Source organism: Ailuropoda melanoleuca, chromosome 4, assembly GCF_002007445.2.
Source record: "Ailuropoda melanoleuca isolate Jingjing chromosome 4, ASM200744v2, whole genome shotgun sequence".
NCBI lineage: Eukaryota > Metazoa > Chordata > Mammalia > Carnivora > Ursidae > Ailuropoda > Ailuropoda melanoleuca.
Window position 1 is genome coordinate 137868016 of NC_048221.1, and position 22107 is coordinate 137890122.

At 44.1% G+C, this 22107-nt stretch overlaps 1 protein-coding gene across 5 annotated transcripts in view; it reads left to right on the plus strand.

Moving 5' to 3' along the window:
• The window catches only part of ADAM17 (ADAM metallopeptidase domain 17), a 53703-nt gene that overhangs the window by 25032 nt on the left and 6564 nt on the right, over positions 1-22107 (plus strand). For 4 of the 5 annotated variants that reach the window (XM_034659929.1, XM_034659926.1, XM_034659928.1 and 1 more), the window contains exons 6-15: positions 347-480; positions 2261-2350; positions 4278-4391; positions 5917-6061; positions 6170-6258; positions 7834-7986; positions 12677-12876; positions 13709-13812; positions 18847-18981; positions 20554-20684. In XM_034659929.1, the coding sequence (XP_034515820.1) occupies positions 347-480; positions 2261-2350; positions 4278-4391; positions 5917-6061; positions 6170-6258; positions 7834-7986; positions 12677-12876; positions 13709-13812; positions 18847-18981; positions 20554-20684 (1295 nt within the window). Of the gene's footprint in view, positions 1-346; positions 481-2260; positions 2351-4277; positions 4392-5916; positions 6062-6169; positions 6259-7833; positions 7987-12676; positions 12877-13708; positions 13813-18846; positions 18982-20553; positions 20685-21504; positions 21584-22107 lie in introns of all 5 variants that reach the window. The other variant, XM_034659927.1, reaches the window with a different exon arrangement.

Sequence of the window (22107 nt, forward strand, 5' to 3'; positions counted from 1 at the left end):
TTTACCATTACTTTGCTTAATTTGTAAACTTCTAGAAGAAAATGACAGTTTCATAGCCCAACAATAAACTAGATGATTGTTCTACTTTAGGTATTTTTTAAAGTTTCCTGATTTTAAAAATTAAGGAGGCCCTTTTCCTTGGTTTTGAATTCCATGATTTTAAAAACTCATATTACTTTTTACTTTTCTGTCTTCCTCCAAATTGTTTTTGGTTGAAGATATCTTTAAGGATACTAAGCTCAAATGATGTTTGTTTCAAAAATATGCTAGATTTAAAGTGTTACTATAAAAAAAACTCCTTGTTTTGATGAATTTTGATTTAATAGTGCATACAAATTCATATTAGAGCTTGTTCGTCGGGTGAAGAGAAGAGCTGACCCTAATCCCATGAAGAACACGTGTAAATTGTTGGTGGTAGCAGATCATCGCTTTTACAGATACATGGGCAGAGGGGAAGAGAGTACAACTACAAATTACTTAGTAAGTATCTAATATTGGATCAGGTCACTGGACACAAAAATCAAGGTAGGTAGCCATATTCCATTTAAGAGAAGACTGCTGTGGTGTGAAATGTGATGAGACGAGATCTGTTTCAGTTGCTCTGTTATTTCGTAAAATAATGGGGAGCTCTCTGAGGTTCTTACATTACTCTGTAGAGATTCTAGTTTCAAATTTTTGAAAACCCATTTTACCTTTGAACTAATATTTTCTCCACATTAGAATTTTTATGCGTATTAACATGTAGAGCTCGTAACATAGGCCTCCCTTCTTTATTCAAGTGAACTCTTTGAAAACATCACTGCTATAATAATGGCCATGACACATGGATGGATGGATGGATGCTCCAGAGTGAAAAAAAAGTATTTGTCTGAACTTGTGTGTGTTCTCTGCTTATATGTGTATTTCAGAGAAGATGGTCAGTTTGGTTTTTGTTGCATAAAATAGCTAACTGTTGGAATATAATTTCGTGGAGTAGATGGGACTTTTATGGTCGTAACTAACTGTAGGGCAAAGATTCTAAGGAAGGATTACAGAAGTATTGACACTGGGTTTTTGAGTCTTTACTTTCATAATTTGAAAAGCCAAGGGAATCCCATTTCATTGACATTTTTTGTTAGTATGATCTCATTCGTCATGATATCTTGGCACTGACAAAATGTTGTTGTTGAGGGAATAAAAGAGAATATGGCTATTCATGAACCAAGAGCGTAGGCCCCAAAAGACGCCTTTCTCATTGCCTTGCTTTTTCCGTTCTCTGTGTTTTATTCATACCCTCCCTCACCCTTCTTTCCCTCCCCTTCCAATGTCAAGTGAAAGAATTTATTATGAGGGTTGTAGGAGTAGTATGTGAAGTCACTGCAATTCTTGTTCCTAAGTAAGAGAGACTGTTTCCTGAAAAAGTTCCTTTTTTAATATGGGTTTTGTATTAAGGGTTCTTAGTATACTTTTTTGTTCATTACACCATAAATATGAATATAATGAGAGGTCTAGTTTTAAGAATTGCATTTCTTAGCGAAGAACAGTTTGTAGATCTCTAATGTGCTTCATAGTTGCTAGAACAAGCCTCATCTAGCCAGTTTGTGAACAATAGAATGTTCTGTTTGAGGAAAAGATGGGTACTGAGCATTTTGTTCTTATGTAGTTGGAGTCACCCTTGTTCCTCCTCCCCCAGTATTCTCTGTCTACCTTACCTCCCTCCGAAAGCAGAGGACAGAAGAAAGGGGAACCGGTGGAAGCTCACTCCTTTCTCTCTCTCTGCCGGGTCCTCGGTGCTGGCCTTGGCCCAGTAAGGGCCGGGGGTAGGTTGAGCAGCGTCTGTCACTGCCCCTCGCCTCTTTCTGAGGAGGCATCTGAGGTTCTTGCCAGAGATGGAGTGGAGATGGACAACTTCTTAGAAGGGCAAATTGTAGGTACACTGGTGGACTTTTAACTTTCATTTTTATAGTTGAATGGAATGGCAGTTTTTTAGAAGCCTGTTACTTGGTATTTTGGTTCATATGCAATTGATAACCTAAAATTTGAGATGAACCATACCGCTTCTTGATTCTGGTAATAATACTCTAAGCTTGAGGCTAGGAGTAATTGTTGGTGTCATCAGTGATGAAGAATAATGTCTTAATGCTAGTTTTGTAATTGGTGGAAACTTCTACAGTGGCGTTTTCTCTAAACTGACCATTTTAATCCCTGCAAAATTTATATTATGTTGCAGAGTGGTAAACATACACATGTCTTTCTTTCACTCTTTCTTTTATAAACACAGATAGAGCTTATTGACCGAGTCGATGACATCTATCGGAACACTTCATGGGACAACGCAGGTTTTAAAGGTTATGGAATACAGATAGAGCAGGTATTTACCAATGGATGTGGATGTGGCTTTTATTACTCTGCTGAGTGATGTGATGTAAATATTTGTCACTTGTATTCAGAACCCAAAAACTGATCTTCGACTCTAATCTTATAAATTCTCAAATGCCAGTGATTTTTAATCTGATAAATTGTATAGTGTTTTTGAATTAATTATTTACAGATTGTGAAGTTTTTTGTTCTTAGGCTTGTTATAGGCGGAAAGCCTTTTTCGGCTGCTGTGATCTCTTCTTTTTCTGAATTTATGTTGTTTTTATTCCCTTTGTTGTTTTACTTTGATTATGCTTTATGTCTTTAGTTAGAATGTAGACACATATTGTTGAATCCTTAGAAAATTTACTCAGAAATACTTTGTACATTGCAAGGCATTTACGCATATAGAACCAGTATGATCTCTTTTCTCCAGAATTTTCTGGTTTTAATAATCTGTTAATAGAGCATGTCCAGTAATGGTATATTGATGTCATCTTAATTATATCTCATAGTAAACATTGTTCGAAATTGATAAGACTAACTAAAAAGACTTCTGAAGTTGGGTATTGCTTTGGAGAGATATTTAATATGTAAATTATCGTCTCTTGTTTTTTCCAGGCTCTTTATACTAAATTAACCATATTCTTATAGGTTCTGTTGTATAGAATTTAGAGATTAAGAAACAAAACTTTTGAAATCATGCATCATACTATATAAATGTTAAACTTTTATAGTACTTGTATAAAACTAAGAGAATTGTTTTTCCCTTTTCCATTCTCTTTTACTGTTTTGCATTTTCTTTTAAGTTATTATTTGAATAGGTAATATATACACATGGTACAAAAGCCAGTGAAAAGTAAGTCTCTTCAACCTCTACTATTGTCAAACCAGTCCCTTTCCCCAGAAACATCCATGTCACAAGTTTCATAAGTACTGTCCCGGAGAGATTTTGTGCATGCAGAGCATGTGTATGTGTATGTGTGTATTGGACACATGGTGGTATGCTCTACTCTTCTGCACTTGCTTTTTCATTTTGCAAATATGGTGGTGATTGTTCCATTGTGGTACATAGAAAGCTGCCTCCCTTGTCTAAAATAGCTGTATCACGTTCAAGTTTTAGGGGACCAATAAATAAAACTCCGTTTTGCCTTAAGAAGTTGGAACCACTTGGAAAAATAGGTGCAGTGCAGGAGATTGAAGTACCGGCTTTATAATAATAATAGATGGATTGGAGGGTGTGGTTTAGATGTGCAATCACAGTGGACGTCTATCATCCCAGGATTGATCTTGACCACCTGCCACCAAAGCTGCAGAGCCCTCCCTTGTGAGCTGGCCACGTGGTGGCAGAGCAGACAGGATTACACCCCCTCCTGGCAGACACATCCGGAAGAGAGGCCAGAAAGGGCTGAGCTGAGCATGGCTTTGTTCTTTCCCCTAAACACACTCACCAGTCGATAATGTTTCATCTCCTTTGGAGGAAAGCCTTTGTTTCTTTTTTATTACAGCAGGATTAACATGAATTTTTACTGTATGTACAAGGAAAAGCCCCTGTTCTTTATAATCTTTTATTTCTGTGGGGTGCAGTGACGGTCATCTAATTGTTCTGTGTCTCTGTATCATTGTAGTTGGAGTAAAAATTTTAGGCTCAGGGAACCCAAGTTCTCATTTTGTCACACTAAATCTAGAGGAAATAAGAGTTAAGGAGTACATTTATAAATTGATAAATAATTCACTGACATACATGTTTTCCATACCATGTGCTTCTCAGTGTTTTTAAATGAATATTAGAGCTGAAGAATTTTATGGAATTTTGGTTTTAAAAAATTTTTCTATAATGGTAGATGATCTTATTTTGAATAGTTAAAATAGTGCAGTATTATTTTAGTCTTGTGACTTTTTTCTGAAGTGTTCTAAGTATATTGTCTCTTTAAGTATAGATCCGCATTCTCAAGTCTCCACAAGAGGTGAAACCTGGTGAAAGGCACTATAACATGGCAAAAAGTTACCCAAATGAAGAAAAGGATGCTTGGGATGTGAAGATGTTGCTGGAGGTAGGTGGTCCTGGACATGATTCTGTTTGGCACCCTTTGTGGTTTCTCGGGCATGGGGCGTGTCTGCATCAGTGAAGGGGCGCACTGAGAAAGGTAATTGAGAACCAGGAGCAGTTCACCCCAGCTAATCCAGCAGTGACCTCACCCCTGCAGCAGGGCAGACAGCAAAATGGACCAAAAAGTTGTGAAAACGAAAAATGCAGGAAAGCGGTGCTTCTTGACCTTAGTATCTCTGAGAATCTAGTTGAAATATTGGGACTTTGGAAAGTATATACTCAATATAAACATTTTTTGCACACCATTTTGTTCAGGTTTTTTTGAAACTTGCTGGTACATTTCATAGGTCAGTAATTGTCAAACAGTATGAAAATATATAAGTAGAAATATAACTTGAAGACATGAAAGTTTTTTTTTTATAGGATTTAAAAATGTTTGTGACTGTGTTATAATAAATCTGAAGATAGCCTAAACATTCTATGCCATATGATTCTTGCCTCCACAGGGTATGATTGATCCTTTTTGCCACATATTTCAGTGTCTCGAGTTTGTGTATGCGATTGCTCTGTTGTAAAATCACTTTCTGTGAAGTAATATGTTAGTAAGCGTATTGGTTTCCTATGGCTGCTCTAACAAGTTACGCAAATTCAGCAGCTTGTAACCACACTTACTTATCTATGGTTTCCATGGGTTAGTCCACGCACAGTGTGGCTCACAAGTCTCACAAGGCAAAAGTGAAGTTTTCGAAGCTTGAATGAAGTTAAAGGATACTACCAACTCTTTATCCAGGTTGAGATGCACAGAATGCTACATGTGTTTAGGACTCTATGTGCCTTCTCTGCCGTGAAACGCCGCCAGGCCAGAGCTTGAGACCGCACTGTTCACGTCTGAAGAGGCTCAGCAAGGGTGTTAGGCTGCTGGGGCTGCCAGTCACAAAACACCACGAACTGGCGGCTTAAATAGCAGAAATTTATTTCTCACGGTTCTGGAGGCTGGAAAACCAAAGCAAACTTAAACAAAAACCCTGGGTGCCTGGCTGGCTCAGTCGGAAGAGCATGTGACTCTTGATCTTCGTGTTGTGATATCGAGCCCCATGTTGGCTGTAGAGATTACTCAAAATAAACCAAAACCAAACTAATAGGGCCCTTAAAATACTTCAGAGGGATCTATTTGGTATTAGGTGCTGACATCCCCTGGAAGGAGTGTCCAATCACTGGGACTTACAAAATTGGAATGTCTCCAGGGCTGGGCTGCATGGCTTCACACCAGCCCTCTCGGTTTTGAACTGCTGTGAAAAGCTCCCAAGTTCTTCCCTGTCCCATCCCCCTCCCTGACTAGATGGTAGCCCACTTCTTACCTCTAGAAGTGGGTGGAAATTGCACACGAGGAGCGTTGTGCCGCACAACTTTGGGGTTGCTGGTGTAGAGCTGCAGTTAGTCATATGGTGTTGTTCTCCTGTGTCTGGTTGAAACATCTTTTAGTCTGATGTAATTGTTAATCTAATTAAGAATACTTTTTTTTCTTAAAGCAATTTAGCTTTGATATAGCTGAAGAAGCATCTAAAGTCTGCCTGGCACATCTTTTCACCTATCAAGACTTTGATATGGGCACTCTTGGGTTAGCTTATGTTGGTTCTCCCAGAGCAAATAGTCATGGAGGTGTTTGCCCAAAGGGTAAGTTTTCCATTTGTTGTGTGGATATGTGAGAATGGCAGACTGATTAGATTATATTGTAATCCAGTATAAAATAAGCAATTTGTCTGTGTTTCCTTTGTCCTCTAGCTTATTATAGTCCAATTGGAAAGAAGAATATCTATTTGAATAGTGGTTTGACGAGCACAAAAAATTATGGTAAAACCATCCTTACAAAGGTATGTTCTCTTATGTTTTAAAAGAAAAGATTTTTTAGTTTACTGTAGTGGACCCTGAGCTATATGTATTTATGTAGGTATCTTTTAAAAAAGTAATACATGCTTTTGTTTGTTTGTTTCTGCCTAAAAAAATGCATGTGTTTTGGTGGGAAATGTGAAAATAAAAAATATAAAGAAAAAGATAAAAAGCTACCTGTGAGATTTCTTTTGAGACCCATCAGGGTCATTGTTTTTCCTGAAGACACCCCTCCCAGAGCCCTTCATCCTGTGGTTTCTCTGTAGGCTACTTGGCTCCCAGTCCTGCAATGTAGCTGTCATTTGAAGACCTCCTAAACTCCCTCATTTCCTGGACCTCATGTTCTTTCTTTCTTTTCTTTCTTTTTTTTTTTTTAAAGAATTTATTTGTGAGATCGAGTGGCGGGGGGGGTGTAAGAGGGAGAAACAGACTCCCCGCCAAGCTGGGAACCCCATGCAGGGCTTGATACTGGGACTCCTTGGTCATGACCTGAAATGAAGGCAGACACTTAACTGAGTCACCCAGGCACCCCTGTTCTTTCTCTTTCTTGATTTATACCATCATTTTGGTGTCGTATCTTCCAGGAGCTTCCTAAGAAAAGGGTACATGAGAGGCAAATTGAGATTTTTGCATATATGAAAATGTCTTTACCCTACTCTTAAACTTGATTGATAATTAAATTTTCTCAGCATTTGTAGGCATTTCTCCATTGTCTTCTGGTGTTTTGTGTTACTGTTAGAATTCGAAGTCATTCTGATTTTTTATCCTTTGAATGTGACCTTTTTTTCCTCTAGAAGATTTTAGGATCTTGTTTTTGCCCGGGTTTATCCATTAGGAATGTGTCGGTACATTTAACAAATCCGTACAACTGAAAATGCGACAAACAGCGACTTAAATAAGAGGTGTATTTGCTTCAGTCAACAAAAGGTCATGGATAGCATCCTGTGGGTGCTGCAGCTGCTTAGTGATGCTCTCAGGGAGCCAGGATCTTCCCAGTTTTCAGTCAGCCCCCCTGAGCCCAGGCCTTTGTCCTCATGCTTGTCCTCTGCTCACAAGATCGTTCTCTTCTGTGTTGCAGAAAGGAGGACAGAGCCTCTTCTGTCCCTTGTTAAAACAACAACAACAACAAAAAACAACAGAAAAACAAAACCCTGGAAGTCCTACCCCCTGGCTTCTGTTTATATCTCACTGGACAGAATTGGTCATGTGACTGACCTGCCTTCAGAGAAATATGGGAAGGTGGCTATTTTAACAGAGTACATTGCCAACCTGAGCAGGATTAGGATTTTTTAAGGAAGAAGGGGAGAGTGGATATTAATAAGAAATACTAGTTTCTGATACACTGGTAGTTTTGCTACGACGTTATACTTGGTATACGTTTGTTAGCCCACTGTGTTGGGCCCTTCAGTCTGTACACTCCCAACTCCCACAGTCCTACTGCTGTTCTCTTGTTGATTGCATTAATCAGGACCCCATTTAAGAAAAGCAGGTCCTAGCTGGCCAGAGCAGCTGATGATTGGATATTAATTCATTATGTTTTCTTTGCATGGTCCTTTAAGGAAGCTGACCTGGTAACAACTCATGAATTGGGACACAATTTTGGAGCAGAACATGATCCGGATGGCCTAGCGGAATGCGCCCCAAATGAGGACCAGGGAGGAAAATACGTTATGTATCCCATCGCTGTGAGTGGAGATCATGAGAACAATAAGGTATGTATCTTTTGGAGCTTTTTTAGGCTAGGAAGGAAAGAGACTATGTTTAATTATAATGAGAGCTCAGAAAAGCCTTCCATTCCACAGATGGAACTGCAAATTATGAAGTACCATTAAACTTGGTTGTGTGTTTTAGAGTGAAATATGATCCATCGAAGCTGTCAAAATTAATTATGTTGATTGGGGCTCTATGGAAAATTAGTGATAGTAATGGCTCGTGTTGGAGTTCTAAATGGCAAGGTCTGGTGCAAGTTAAAAATTTCATACCATTTCTTTCTTTTTTTTAAGATTTTATTTGTTTGACAGCAAGAAAGCACAAGCAGGGGGAGCAGCAGGGGTAGAGGGAGAAGCAGGTTCCCTGCTGAGCAGGACGCCTGATGCGGGACTCGATCCTAGACCCCAGGATCATGACCTGAGCCAAAGGCAGACGCTTAACCAACTAAGCCATCTAGGCGCCCCAGAAATTTCATGTCATTTCTTATACAAGCTGTTGTTCTTTTAACTCTACTTAATTTGCATGTTTTCATAAACTTTTGCAACAAAATACATAATTTGCCAGACTACAAACCTCCCGTGGGAAAGGCCCTCGCTTGTCTTGTTCACAGGTCTGTCTCCAGTGCCTTGCAGGGTACCTGGCACGTAGTAATTTGTTGAGAAAATAAATGAACAGTTTGCTACCAGGGGTCTCTGAGAGTACACAAGTCCCAGGGGGAACCGTTAAGAGTGGCTACAACTGACTCTTAGAGTCTGACCTGGAAGTGTTCACAGGCGTCTGGCTGGTGCATTTCACTTGAAGCCAAGCAGCAAAGCATCATGAGGAGAATGTACTGGTGTTGCTGCCAAGTTAGAGAGGGCTGACTCTGAGCGGGAAGGATGGCAAAGTAGCTCTCCTGATTCCTTTTCAGAGCCAGGCCGTGGCTCTTTAAAGCCTGGCACGGAGCTAGAGGAAGGGATTACTTTTGTGTTTTCCTGGCCCTGACGCTGCTTTTGGAAGTTTCTTTCTCGTGTTCTTTTTGTCATCTTTTTCCTTGGCTGTTAAGGTGGCTTTGCACCTTAAGTTTTCTACTTCCTCTGCTTGACGGCTTGCGCCTGAGGCGCTCTGCACACCTTGTTTGCCTGTTCTTCAGACTTGTCACATACCCTGTTGAATTTTCCACTGTTTTTCAGAGTTGTCTCTGCGTTTCTTTTTTTTTTTTTTTTTTTAAGATTTTATTTGTTTATTTGACGGAGAGAGAGACAGCCAGCGAGAGAGGGAACACAAATGGGGTAGTGGGAGACGGAGAAGCAGGCTTCCCATTGAGTGGGGAGCCTGATGCGGGGCTCGATCCCAGCATCCTGGGATCAGGCCCTGAGCCGAAGGCAGACGCTTAACGACTGAGCCACCCAGGCGCCCCTCATTTTGTTTTTTTAATGATTGATTTATTTTGAGAGAGGGAGAGAGAACGTGCTCACGAGTGGGATGAGGGGCAGAGGGAGAGAAAGAATCTCAAGCAGACTCCCCATGGAGCCCTACACAGGGCTCAGTCTCACAACTCTGAGATTGTGACCTGAGCCAAAAGCAAGGGTCAGAAGCTTAACTGACTGAACCACCCATGCACCCCTGTCTCTGCATTTCTAATCATGTACATTGTAGCTCAGTGCTATTCTGTAGAAGGTTCTTGGATGATGGAAACATTCTATGTTAATACAGCAGCCGCTAGCCACAGGTAGCTATTGAGCACTCCAGATGTGACTGGAGAGACCAAGTAACTGAATTTTAAATTTTGTTTTATTCATTTTATTCTTCTTAAATTTTATTTTATATAAATTCAATAGTGATTGCCTGGGGCTGGAGCTGGGAATGGGAATTAACTGTAAAAGGACATGAGGGACCTTATTGGGACAAGAACATGTCCACAAACTCATTTATGGTGATGGCTGTACCACTTGGTAAAGTTACTGGAAATCACTGACTTGGACACTAGAAATGGGTGAATTTTGTGATATGTAAAATATGCCTTAATAAAGCTATTAAAAAGCAAACAACAACCCAATATTGAGAGCAGAGGGGAAGTGGTGAGGGTACAGAGGAGTTAGGAAGCCATGAGTTGATCATTGTTGAAGCTGGTAAGGGGCATATGGGTGTTCACAAGACTGCTCTGTCCATTTTGCAGCTGTGTGAACATTTCTATAATAAAAAGTATGAAGTATGTGATGAGGAAAAAGAAATTGAGATATCCACATTTGGCTCCTGGCTGTAGTATTAGACAGTGCACTCTGTAGTCATTTGCTGCTTTGTTATGAGGATGGTGTGAATACTTTGGGGGAAGTTGTCTTACTTTACAGACTCTTCCTCTGCAAGTTCTCCTTAGTGAAATTTCCCTGTGAGCTCTTCCATGGCCTTGTAATGACTTCTAAGGAGACTAGTGCCTGGCCAGAGCCTTTTTTTTTTTTTTTTTTTTTTTTAAATTCAGGAAGTGGAGGCATCTGGGTGGCTCAGTCGGTTAAGCGTCTGCTTTTGGCTCAGGTCATGATCCCCTGGAGTCCTGGGATCGAGCCCTGCATTGGGCTCCCTGCTTAGCGGAGATTCTGCTTCTCCCTCTGCCCCGCCCCCTGCTCACTCTCTCAAATAAATAAAATCTTAAAAAAAAAATAAATTTAGGAAGTGGCAGTCTATCCACATTGAGCATAGAGCTTACTTTTTTTAAAAAAAGAATAAAACAGATAACTCTTGGGGCTCCTGGCTGGTTCAGTCAGTAGAGCACATGACTCTTGATCTCAGGGGTGTGAGTCCAAGCCCCATGTTGGATGTGTAGCTTACTTAAATAAAAAGTGCGGGACAAGAAAAGGAAAGTGCTACTTTATCAAAAAAGGACAATTTTCTCCATTTATTTATTTTGTCCTAAGCACATCATATTTAGTGTCTTTTCTATTTGTTTGGTTTACCCAAGTAGTGATTTTCTTGTAAAAAGATACTGGGTGTCTTCTAATCTACATTTTAAATGAATTCCTTAATAAAAATGTTTGTAACTAGGTAAAAAGCGCTCCAGTTTCCTTGACCTTGACCGACCGGGCTGGCACCTCCCACAGAGGAGCTGCTGAGCAGTGATGTGCCTCGGCCTCGCTGTGGTCAGATGGTGCCAGGGGAGTGAGCTCGTAGGAGGGTTTGTTGGCATAAGAGGAGAGAGTGTGGGAAGGGTGCAAAGAGAAGGCCAGAGGTCTTCAGGGAGCGTGAAAACCACGTTCCTCTTCACTCTGCCCAAGGGCCCCGCCACTCGGGGTGTGACTCTGATAAGTTAGTGAGGAGGCTTCTCGCTGCTTCAGTGTGAATTCTAATTTCTTAGCATCTGATCTCCCATGAGTGAACTGTTAAAATTGAGTTCATGAATCTGCAGTGCTCGTGAGTAAACCCAGCAAATTCTAACTGCCCGAGGCCTAGACTGAAATAACCAGACCCCTTAAATATCTTTACCCTAGAATAAATGGGAAGATCCTTAAGAAAAAAACAAGACCATTTAGTATTTTCTGTGTAGGGTGATAAATTTAAATACCATTCTAAAAGTAATCCTTTCCGTATCTGATCAACGATCACAGTTACCTTTGGGGAGGGTCCTGTGCTCTCTGCTCCTCAGGGGCTTCCTGGCTCTCGTCTGGGGCAAAAGTGAAGCCATTTTAGCAACTGTGCAGCAATTGTGGAGACCCTGCCACAAGAAATCACTGCACAAGTTTTCCTCAAGTCTCTTACTCCCCGTCTTGCTAATTTCAGATGGTTTCGGAAATGGACTCCATTTCAGAGCTCCTGGTAAAAATCCCCAAATTTATCAGGAAGCCATTTCCCTGGTTCTGTATTGCAACTGGAGAAGCTAGGGTAGAGGCTTCCTGTGGGACATTGGTCACCTGTAGAAATCTCAAACTTAAAATCATGGAGACCCATGTGAATGTTTAGGTAACAATTTGGATTTTTATCTTTTAATAGATGATATGTAATATCCTACCTCTTACTATGCTCATCTATTTTTTTTTTTTAAAGATTTTATTTATTCGACAGAGATAGAGACAGCCAGCGAGAGAGGGAACACAAGCAGGGGGAGAGGGAGAGGAAAGAAGCAGGCTCACAGCATAGGAGCCTGATGTGGGGCTCGATCCCATAATGCCGGATCACGCCCTGAGCCGAAGGCAGACGCTTAACCGCTGTGCCACCCAGGCGCCCCTATGCTCATCTATTTAAAAACTTGGAACATGGGTCATTCGTATACACAGCCAGGGAAAAGAGAAGGAAGTAAATCAGAGAGAGACTCCGTTTTCCATCCCAGAATCCTCATGTCCAGGAGGGTGATGGCGCATGCCACCTTTTCGCCGTCACTGCAGCAGCGCCGGGTGCCAGCCAAGGGTCTGGTGGGGCTGGGGCATGGGTCCTCTTGACGGACCTGGCTGGGATGCGTGGTCTCAGTGTTTGTACAACTTGCCTGGGAAGAATGCTAGACTCTTGACCAAATTCACACCAGCTTTTGGGCACCCTACTGCAGGGGACAACTTGATTCCGTATACCTGGCCTTTTGAGGTGATGGTGATGGAATTTGACAGACCTTCAAGGTGGCTTTGATTATGGCTGTTAGAGTAAGAGTTTGTCTGTAGAGAAGAAACACAAACACTACGTGGGAATGACGTATTGTTCTTTTGGTTCCTTTGTGGCCTTTTCTCTTGTAAGATGTTTTCAAACTGCAGTAAGCAGTCCATCTATAAGACCATTGAAAGTAAGGCCCAGGAGTGTTTTCAAGAGCGAAGCAACAAGGTGTGTGGGAACTCCAGGGTGGACGAAGGAGAGGAGTGCGACCCGGGCATCATGTACCTGAACAACGACACGTGCTGTAGCAGTGACTGCATGCTCAGGGCGGGCGTGCAGTGCAGGTGAGCTCGGGGCCTGAGAGTCGGGAAGGGGGCGGTGTTGCGTGGGCATGTTTGTCTCTCTTCGTCCTTTACAGCAGGAAAACTGCTTTCTGGGATGCAGTGTGACTTTATGTCACAAAATCTTTAATCTTGTAGATGTTTTGATTCAGGATCCCACAGGTCAGGGTCTTTTCTAAGGAGATGCGAGGGGTGATTAAATGAGGATGTTCGCAGCTGCATTCTTTTATAGCGACAAGATCTTAGACCCAGTCAGTGACAGTCCTGAGATCTAAATTTTTGTGTTTCTATTGCATTCTATGCAGTAAACAGTGTTGGAGAATACTGTTTAATGGCATACGCTAAATGCAGAGGAAGCAGGTTACAAATTCGAAGGTACCGATGTTTCCATGTTGCTGGCTGGTGCTGGCTTAGTTTAGAAGGAAAGCTTGAGTTTATGGTGAGAAGCAGATGCGTATTGTCGTCGTAGGTACTGATGGGAACTAGGACTCTGGCTGCCTAGTTTCCTCTCCGTGGATGGCCTTGCAGGCCCATGTCTTCCTTTTTTTTTTTCCTTTTCTTTTCTCTCTTTTTTAAAATTACTGTATTAATAAAAACCAAGGACACCAAGATGTTCTAAGGCTGAGTCCCCTCAGACCTTTCTGCACTTCCTGCCTACGTCTCTGCTGCCTCAGGCCGCAGTAGGAAGCGCGGACAGAGTGTAGGCAGGTGGGCTGGTGTCTGGGTGGCCCAGCCGGGAGGCCTTCCCTGCCATCTTCAGGGCCCTGTGTCATGACCGTAGTGTTTGCTGTGGGACTGACGTTTGACTGGAACTGGGTCTGCTCTACCTCTGCAGTGATAGGAACAGCCCTTGCTGTAAAAACTGTCAGTTCGAGACTGCCCAGAAGAAGTGCCAAGAGGCTATTAATGCTACTTGCAAAGGCGTGTCTTACTGCACAGGTGAGTCCTGCTGCTGCTTCTCTTGGGATGCTTTGCTCAGGTGAGTATGTGTATGTTTGAAACAACACTGTTTTTCGTTCAGATGAAAACAGTCTTCCCAGTCATACTCCTTAGTTCGAGATGCACTTCCCAGTGATCAGTGCCGGACCCGTCCTGCTTTCTTTCTTACTACTTGCCTTTCGTCCACTTTGTTCCCATCACCTCATTCCTCTTACAGGCTGCGCTATAATGCGTTTAATATTTGCCTGGGTATGTGTATTTCCTTGAAAGATAATATAGTGTTTTTTTGTGTATATGTGTTTTTAACAGGCCAGGATAATACTCTACTTTAGATCTTTTTTTAAACTCAGTGCTGTGTTTTTATGAATCATCTCTGTTGTGCCGTCTGTCTTTGTCTGTATCCATGTCTGTACATAGTTCATTGTTTAGGGCACCTGCTGAGTTTACTTGTGTGACGAAGTGTATTGTACTCATCTGTTCACTAAGTGATGGCTTGGATTGCCTTCATCTTCTGGATACCGCAGATAGGACTGCGACAGACGGTCTCCCACGCCTCTTCCAGGTGTGGTAAGGGTTTCCTGGGTGCACGTGGAGGAGCGGAATTGCTTGCTCATAGAAAGCAGCCCTGCGTTGATCTCTAGAATAGCGGTCCTGGTGCGTCCGTCATGTGTGCAGACTCCCGCATTCCAGTGTCCTTGTCAACCCTCCCTGTTACCCAGATGGTCTTTATTTTTTTGCCAATCTGTTGAGTGATCTGTTCTCTGTATTTGCATGTTTCTTGAACATCTCCCTTTATCTGTTAGCCGTTGAGATTTTTCCTTTTATGAATAGCCAGTTCATATATTCGGTCCTTTTTAAAAATTATTATTTATTTGTTTAAAGTAGTCTCTGTGCCCTACATGGGGCTTGAACTCACAACCCTAAGATCAAGAGCTGCATGTTCTGGGGCGCCTGGGTGGTTCAGCTCTCTTGGTTTTGGCTCAGGTCACAATCTCAGCGTTGTGGGACTGAGCCCCATGCTGGGCTCTGTGCTCAGCAGGAAGTCTGAGATTCTCTCTCTCCCTCTGCTCCTACCCCCGATCATGCATCCTCTTGTGCACTGTTGTGCTTTCTCTCTCTCAAATAAATCTAAGAAAAAAAAAAAAGAGTCGCCTGCTCTAACAACTGAACCGGAGCCAGCCAACAGGGTGCCTCGATTTGGTCCGTTTTTAAAAATTGGGTTTCATGTCTTCTTGCTGTTGTTGATTTGGAGGAGTTATTGTATGATAATTTGATTGGTTTAAAAGTTGCATACACCTTCCTCCTGTTGTCCTTGGAACAGAAACTTTAATTTTAATGTAATCATATCTTGCCAGTGTGGGGTGTATATGTATTTTTTTGAATTGTGGACAGTTACAGAGATCTTTCCCACAGCTTTTTCTGTTAGGTTCATAATTTTACCTTTTACATTTAGGACTTTAATCCGTCTAGAGCTAATCTTTATATTGACTGTGCATATTTTCCAAATTCTGTCAGTTCCTAGAAGATTTTCGAAGCTCTGCTTTTAGGTACATAACTGGACATAGTCTCTACATTTTCTTGATCTGCTCTTTGTTTACCAGAATGTAATGTTGCTTTTCGACCTTTGTGATTTTTTTTTTTTACTTACTTATTTTAGTTAATAGTCCGCTATCCCAGATTTTTTTGGTTCCTATTTGTCTGGTGTATCTCTCCCATTCTTTTATTTTTCTATCTTTCTGGGTTTTTTGGTTGGTTGGTATGGTTTTCTTAACAGCTTTATTAGATTCAGTTAATATAGCATATTGTTCACCCATTTATTTATTTGTTTTTTTAAAGATTTTCTTAGAGCGAGCCCACGCATGAGTGGGGAGGAGGGGCCGAGGGAGAGGGAGAAGCCAACTCCCTGCTGGGCAGGGAGCCGCATGCCGGGCCTTGATCCCAAGACCCTGGGATCATGACCTGTGCCGAAGGCAGACGCTTAACCGACTGAGCCACCCAGGCGCCCTGTTTCCCCATTTTAAAGTGTAAGGTTAGTGGTTTCTAAGGTGTTCGTGTGTACAACTACCAGCACAGTGTTAGAACATTTTCATCACCTCAAAAAGAAACCTGTGTCCTGTAGCCATTGCTGAATCCCCTCATCCCCCCCAAACCCCAGACAGCCAGTAATCTACTTTTTGTCTCTGTGTATTTGCCTGTTCTGGACATTTCCTTTATATGGAATCCTATAGTACATGGCCCTTTGCAGCTGTCTTCTTTCTGTCAGAATCACGTTTTCAAGATTCATCCGTGCCATAGCGTGAAGCAGGACTTCATTTGTTCTGATTGCCGAGTGATCGCCCGGTGTGTTAGGATGGGCCACATTTTGTTTCATTTGTTCATCAGTTGATGGACTTTCAGATTATTTCCACTTTCTGATGATGAATAACACTGCTGCAGACATTTCTGTGCAAGATTTTGGGTGGTCGTATGTGTCTTTCCCCTGTCTAGACCCAGGAGCAGAATTGCTGGGTCATGCGGTAACTGTTCTGTTTGAGGTGCTGCTTAGGCTGTTTCCCCAGGGCCTGCGCCATTTTACATTCCCGCTGGCAGTGGCCAAGGCTGCTGTGTGTCCACATCCTCAGCAACGCTTGTCTTTTTGATTCCTCGTGAAGCTTTGTCTCAGTTTGGTTTTTCCTTTGGCTTTTCAATATGCATTTTATAAGATGCCACTCGTGACTTACATCCTGAGATCGGTCCGCATGACCGCAGTTTGCCACTTGCCAGGAGCTGGAACGTCTCAGTCAAGCTTCACACAGTTTCTAGCTGTGCTCTATGTTTCAGTCTTTATTTTAATAATAAAGCAGATTCAGAACAATGTTCTTAAATAAGTATAAGCAAAGCAATTTGAAAAAATTCATTCGTTCTTATCAAATAGCCTTTTGTTCCCTTGATATTTTATATGAAGGAGCAGCGAGCAGAACATAAACTCATTAGAAGGACTCAGCATCAGCATCACCTGGGACCTTGTTAGAAGTGGACATTCTTGGGGCGCCTGGGTAGCGCAGTCGTTAAGCGTCTGCCTTCTGCTCAGGGCGTGATCCCGGCGTTGTGGGATCGAGCCCCACATCAGGCTCCTCCGTTGGAAGCCAAGAAGTGGACATTCTTGGTTCCCTCCACCTCCCCACCCCCCGGCCCAGTGCCCCAGCAGCTCTGAGGACGGGCGCAGCGATCTGTGCCACAAGCTCCATCTGCCTGCTGGGTCTGCCGCACCCCGAGCCTCGAGAGCCCAGTGAGCTGGTGGCGCTGTGTTTTTAATGCTTCCTCTGTGTCTGAGGCTGTGGTATTAGCGCTCTGAGAGCAGATGTTCAGCGCATACTCACGAGGCAGTTTGTACGAGTTCAGGGCAGCAGCCCACCCCGAGAATACCATGCCTGCGGCCTCTCCCTTCACCTGCGTGCTGCCCTTCCCCCGCAGCCTGCTTTCGGCGATAGGTGTGTCCCGTGCCGGTCCTGTTGACACAGAACGTCCAGTGCCGTAAAAGGGTGCGTCAGACCAGAGGCATGTGTGGTGTGCCCGCATTAGGGTGTGTTTTGTATTGGGTGCTTCATGGAAGAGGCTGCTTTTGTTTGAGACAGGACCGGTTCCTTTAAGTTTCCTGTCACTGTTCCAGTGACTCTGAAGTCCGAGTTCTTTCAGACTCTGTGGATGGGTCCCATTCGTCAGGTGGAAGGCCGGGCCTCCAGCTCTGGTCACCGTTTGCTGTTTGCATGTAGTAGTTCTCTTCTTGTGGTCATGTTTAACTGCGTGTGTTGCTCATTTTCCAGAATAAGCCCCTCATTCCATCCTTTCACTTGAATTTAACATCCTTCTGTGGCTTTTCTTTTGTCCAGAAGAATCATTGATTCATTTAAGAAATATTTGTGGCATACTTATGGTTTGTGGTAGGGACTGGACATAAGTTTGATTCATTAATAGATTTGATCTTTGCTCTCATGGAGCCCACCAGTCTGTGAGAGGGGAGCCAAAAACATCATCACATAGATGTAAATTGAGGGGTGCCTGGGTGGCTCAGTCAGTTGAGTGCCCAACTCTTGATCTTAGCTCAGGTCTTTTTTTTTTTTAGATTTTATTTATTTATTTGACAGAGAACACACAAGTGGGGGGCAGGGGTGGCGGGAGAGGGAGAAGCAGGCTCCCCACTGAGCAGGGAGCTCAATGTGGGGCTCAGTCCCAGGACTCTGGGACCATGACCTGAGCTGAAGGCAGATGCTTAACTGACTGAGCCAGGTGCCCTTCAGCTCAGATCTTGATCTCAGGGTTGTGAATTCGAGCCCTGCTTTGGGATCCTTGCTGGGTGTGGAGCCTACTTTAAAAAAAGAAAAAAAAAGATGTAAATTGCAAAGTGTGTGCTTGAAGGAGAGGAGTAGCTGTAGCAGGGGAGCGTCGTGGGGTGAAAGTACGGCCTCAGGAGGTCTGAGGGAGGTCTTTGAGCGAGATCGAAGGGTGAGAAAAAGCCAACCAGTGCCCTCCAAGGTGGAAACGAGAACATTCCAGGTAAACCGAACAGCATAGTTACAGTTCCGAGGGAGAGACCCTGGAGAGGTGAGGACATTGGAGGCCGGCTGAGGTGGGGGCTCAGGAGTGGCCGTGGGTGAGGTTGGAGGAGCCTGGCCAGCCGCTGCCATGAGCCTTCCTGCAGAGCTTGATTTTCAGTTCAAGGGGCGGCTGTAATGTCTGCTTTGTAGATATTATATATGTACATACTCTGTTACATGTAGTTCTGTTTCACCATAAAAAGGTAAAAGCAAAATGTTAAATAGTGGCTGAGGGGTGGTTTGGGAGCACGGGGACCCGCACCACGCAGGGCAGGGTACCCAGCCAGGCACTCGATGCTTATCGGCTGAGTGGATGTGAGCCACTGGCGTCCTGCTCCCGGGTCACTTTTCACTCTTTGTGAAGTGTGGTGCTAACGTTTGTGAGAATCAGAGGCCTGCCCCTGTAGGACTGCTGGCCATGTGACCCGTGGTGACCTGTGTGCTTACTGCGTGCTTCCAGGTAACAGCAGTGAGTGCCCCCCTCCTGGCAATGCTGCAGATGACACGGTGTGCTTGGATCTCGGCAAGTGTAAAGACGGGAAGTGCGTTCCCTTCTGTGAGCGGGAGCAGCAGCTGGAGTCCTGTGCGTGTAACGGTGAGCACACGTTCGTGCTGCGTCTTTGCAGCAGGAGGGGAGACAGTCTGTGTCTGCCAGGCCCTGTCCCTCCCTCGGGGGGCCCAGCAATACAGGCTGCTCGCTGCTGGCCGGGGCGGTGATAAGAATGCAGCCAGGGTTGGGGAAGGGCAGGGTGGTCTGTGACAGCTCTCCGGATTCAGATCCTGGCACCTGTCTTGTGTGTGAAAACTGGCCTGTCAGTCTTCCTTCTTGCTCCATTTTCAGACCATGTGGCCGGCTGAGGGCTGGGAGAGGCTGAGTGGGTAGATGGAGGTCTGTCCTCACTGTGCCCCGCCCGCTGTGTCTACACACTGTGAACGCAGCAGGAGCCGGCTGCTGCTTACCCTCAGTGAATGCAGACGTTCCTTCAGGACTACGGCGGGGCCGAGCTGGTTCCAGGGTCTGGCCCTGTCTGTCACGGAGTTTGTTATTGTCACCAGCGCTGAGCCTGCTGCCCTGTCTCCCTGCCAGATGTCTGGGGCAGGGGCCTCGCTTAGCGATGGTTGGTGACATCATGCTGGCCTCTTAGACTTGTCCTCAGGTTTCCACCTTCTATGTTTGGAGCTCCTGGGTCTGAGAAGGGACCTCGGGGACTGACTAGGCTCCAAGCTTCCCACCTGCCTCCCCCCAGGAGGGTTCTGTTGCGTTCAAAACAACCCAGCAGCCAGAGCCATTAGGTCAGGAACTCCCCGTGCATACGGCGGAGGCAGCGGCTCTTCCAGGGGAGCGAGTAAATATGGAAGCTAACACACGGTAGATGCCAAGTAAGTGATTTCCCGAGGGAGCGGCAGGGGGCTTGCGATGCCTTGGAGAGACACATTGTAAATGCCCAGGAAATGCTTCATCAATGAATGATGAAAAGGTTTTTCTTTTCCCATTAAAGCGGTTTTGCTGGTTTTTGTGTTCTAGTTGATTTCAGTTTCTCCCAAGTAAGTGTAACTGTGGACTACTTCTGGGTCACATACTGTCCCGAGTTATGTTGCCAGTTGACTTTTCGGGCATTTCTGCAGTTGGTGTGTGTGCCACGAGGCTTATGTGGTGCCCAGTTGGTTCTATGACCCCACGTGCTGTGGGCGGTAGGTCTAGATGGAGGGCATCTTGGTTTTGGCCGCTGTGCTCACATCACACGGCCTCTCCCTCCATCTGCCCCAGGCTGTTCTGTTGAAGCTGTGCTGGTTCTCGCTAGAGCCTTGGTTCTCCAAGGGTGTATTTGAAACTGAGATGCCAAGGGTTGAAATTGGCAGTGTAATAAGAATGTCGGCATGAAGGGAACGTTGAGTATCGTAAAGGAGTTGAAGTAGAATAATTTGGCTTTTAATCTGTTGAAGGAAACTCGTTGGTGTCACTTGTTTTTACCTTGTGGCCTCTCTAAGGATCAAGGAACCTGAACTCAGAAGTTAGTCTTTGGGGGTGAATGAGGGATAGTTTGCTATCGAAATGAAAAATAAATGCATTTCTTTCCCCGTTGGGAGCGGGGTGGGGAGGAGAGGAGGGAAGCAGGAGCGTCGTGTCTGCACTCCAGCTGCCCTACATTCCCTGATTCTGTTCCAGAAACTGACAACTCGTGCAAAGTGTGCTGCAGGGACCCCTCAGGCCGGTGTGTGCCCTACGTGGATGCGGAACAGAAGAACTTATTCTTGAGGAAAGGAAAGCCCTGTACGGTGGGCTTCTGCGACATGAATGTGAGTGCTTACTTATGGGCAGCTTTTTCTGCAACAGCCAGACAGGCAGTTTTGATATTGTAAAGACTTGATTTTGCCAGCGGAAGGAGTCCTGCCACGCTTTCATAACCCACTGCTTGCTCTCGTGTGCACGGCCATCCGGGGGAGGCGGCCAGGTGCTCTTGGGAAACTGGAGTGCACTATCTCTAGAGCAGGGGACCCCGAGTCCAGTGACTGGGTGGGACCTAGGGGGCCTTTTTGGTAAAGCTTGTTCGTTTTAGGCAGTGTTAATTACTTGGTTTTCTAGACTAATTATAAAATTGACTAAGATTGTGAAATCACAAGTTTTGATTTTGAAACCAGTGCTGATACAGGAAAGACCAAGAGGTGGCTTGACGCACCTGCATTAGACCCTCTTGTTCTCTAGAGAAACACCTTCTATTCCCGAAGAGCCACAGAAGAGAATTTAGAGGGGTTAGGCCGGCTTCCCTGGGCAGTCCAGTTAGGTTCCTCCTGCTCACTGCACGCGTGTGTGTGCGCACGCATGTGTGCGCGTGTGTGTGTGTGTGTGGTCAGTAGAGGTCTTGCTAGAGGACCTCGTCTTAAAATTGGTTTTCTCGAGTTTCGTTTCCTGGGAATTCTAAATTCACGTGTAAAAACGGACTTATTGTGGAAGTGTCAGTATACAGGTGTGTCCTCCTTTCTTAGGTCCTGTGTCAAAAAATGGGTCCTCTGAGGGTTTGATTTAATGAAGCCTTTTCACATCCGTTATTTGTATGCCGCCAGGCTGCTGCTAAATGCAGCACTTCTCGGGGCAGTACTGTGTGTTTCCTTTTCATAGGGCAAGTGTGAGAAGCGAGTACAGGACGTCATCGAGCGATTTTGGGACTTCATTGACCAGCTGAGCATCAATACTTTTGGTAGGTGATTTCCCTGGGTGGCTGTTTGCTTGGAACTGAGCCAGTTACGATGATGACATGAGAAAAGTGTGCTTTCGGATTAATATGTTCTAATCCTGCAACAGCAGATGGAAATATTCACAGCTTTTGTTGAAACAACTTTTGTCAGCTAAGATGAAATGGACTCCTAGCTCTCCCCGTGTAGTGCGGATGCCCGATTTTCAGACAGGGAAAGTCTGTATTTTGTCAAAATGCTGACTTTCTTCTTTAACAAATGAACACCTGATACCATAAGCATGGTCCAGTCCTATAGATCGTAAACCTGAATCCTATTTGATAAAAGCATCATTTATTTAAAAGTGAGCCTCAAAATAAAAAGTGGGTCTCAGATTTTGCAGAAGCAACAATGTATTCGGTCTTGTAGGGTTCAAAATTTATAGTCACAAAAGTAATACCCGGATAGCAACAACTTTGTCCTGTTAAGCATCGTTGCGAGTAGTAGCCCTCTCTGTGCTTAGCCCCTCACACAGTCACTCTGGGGATCC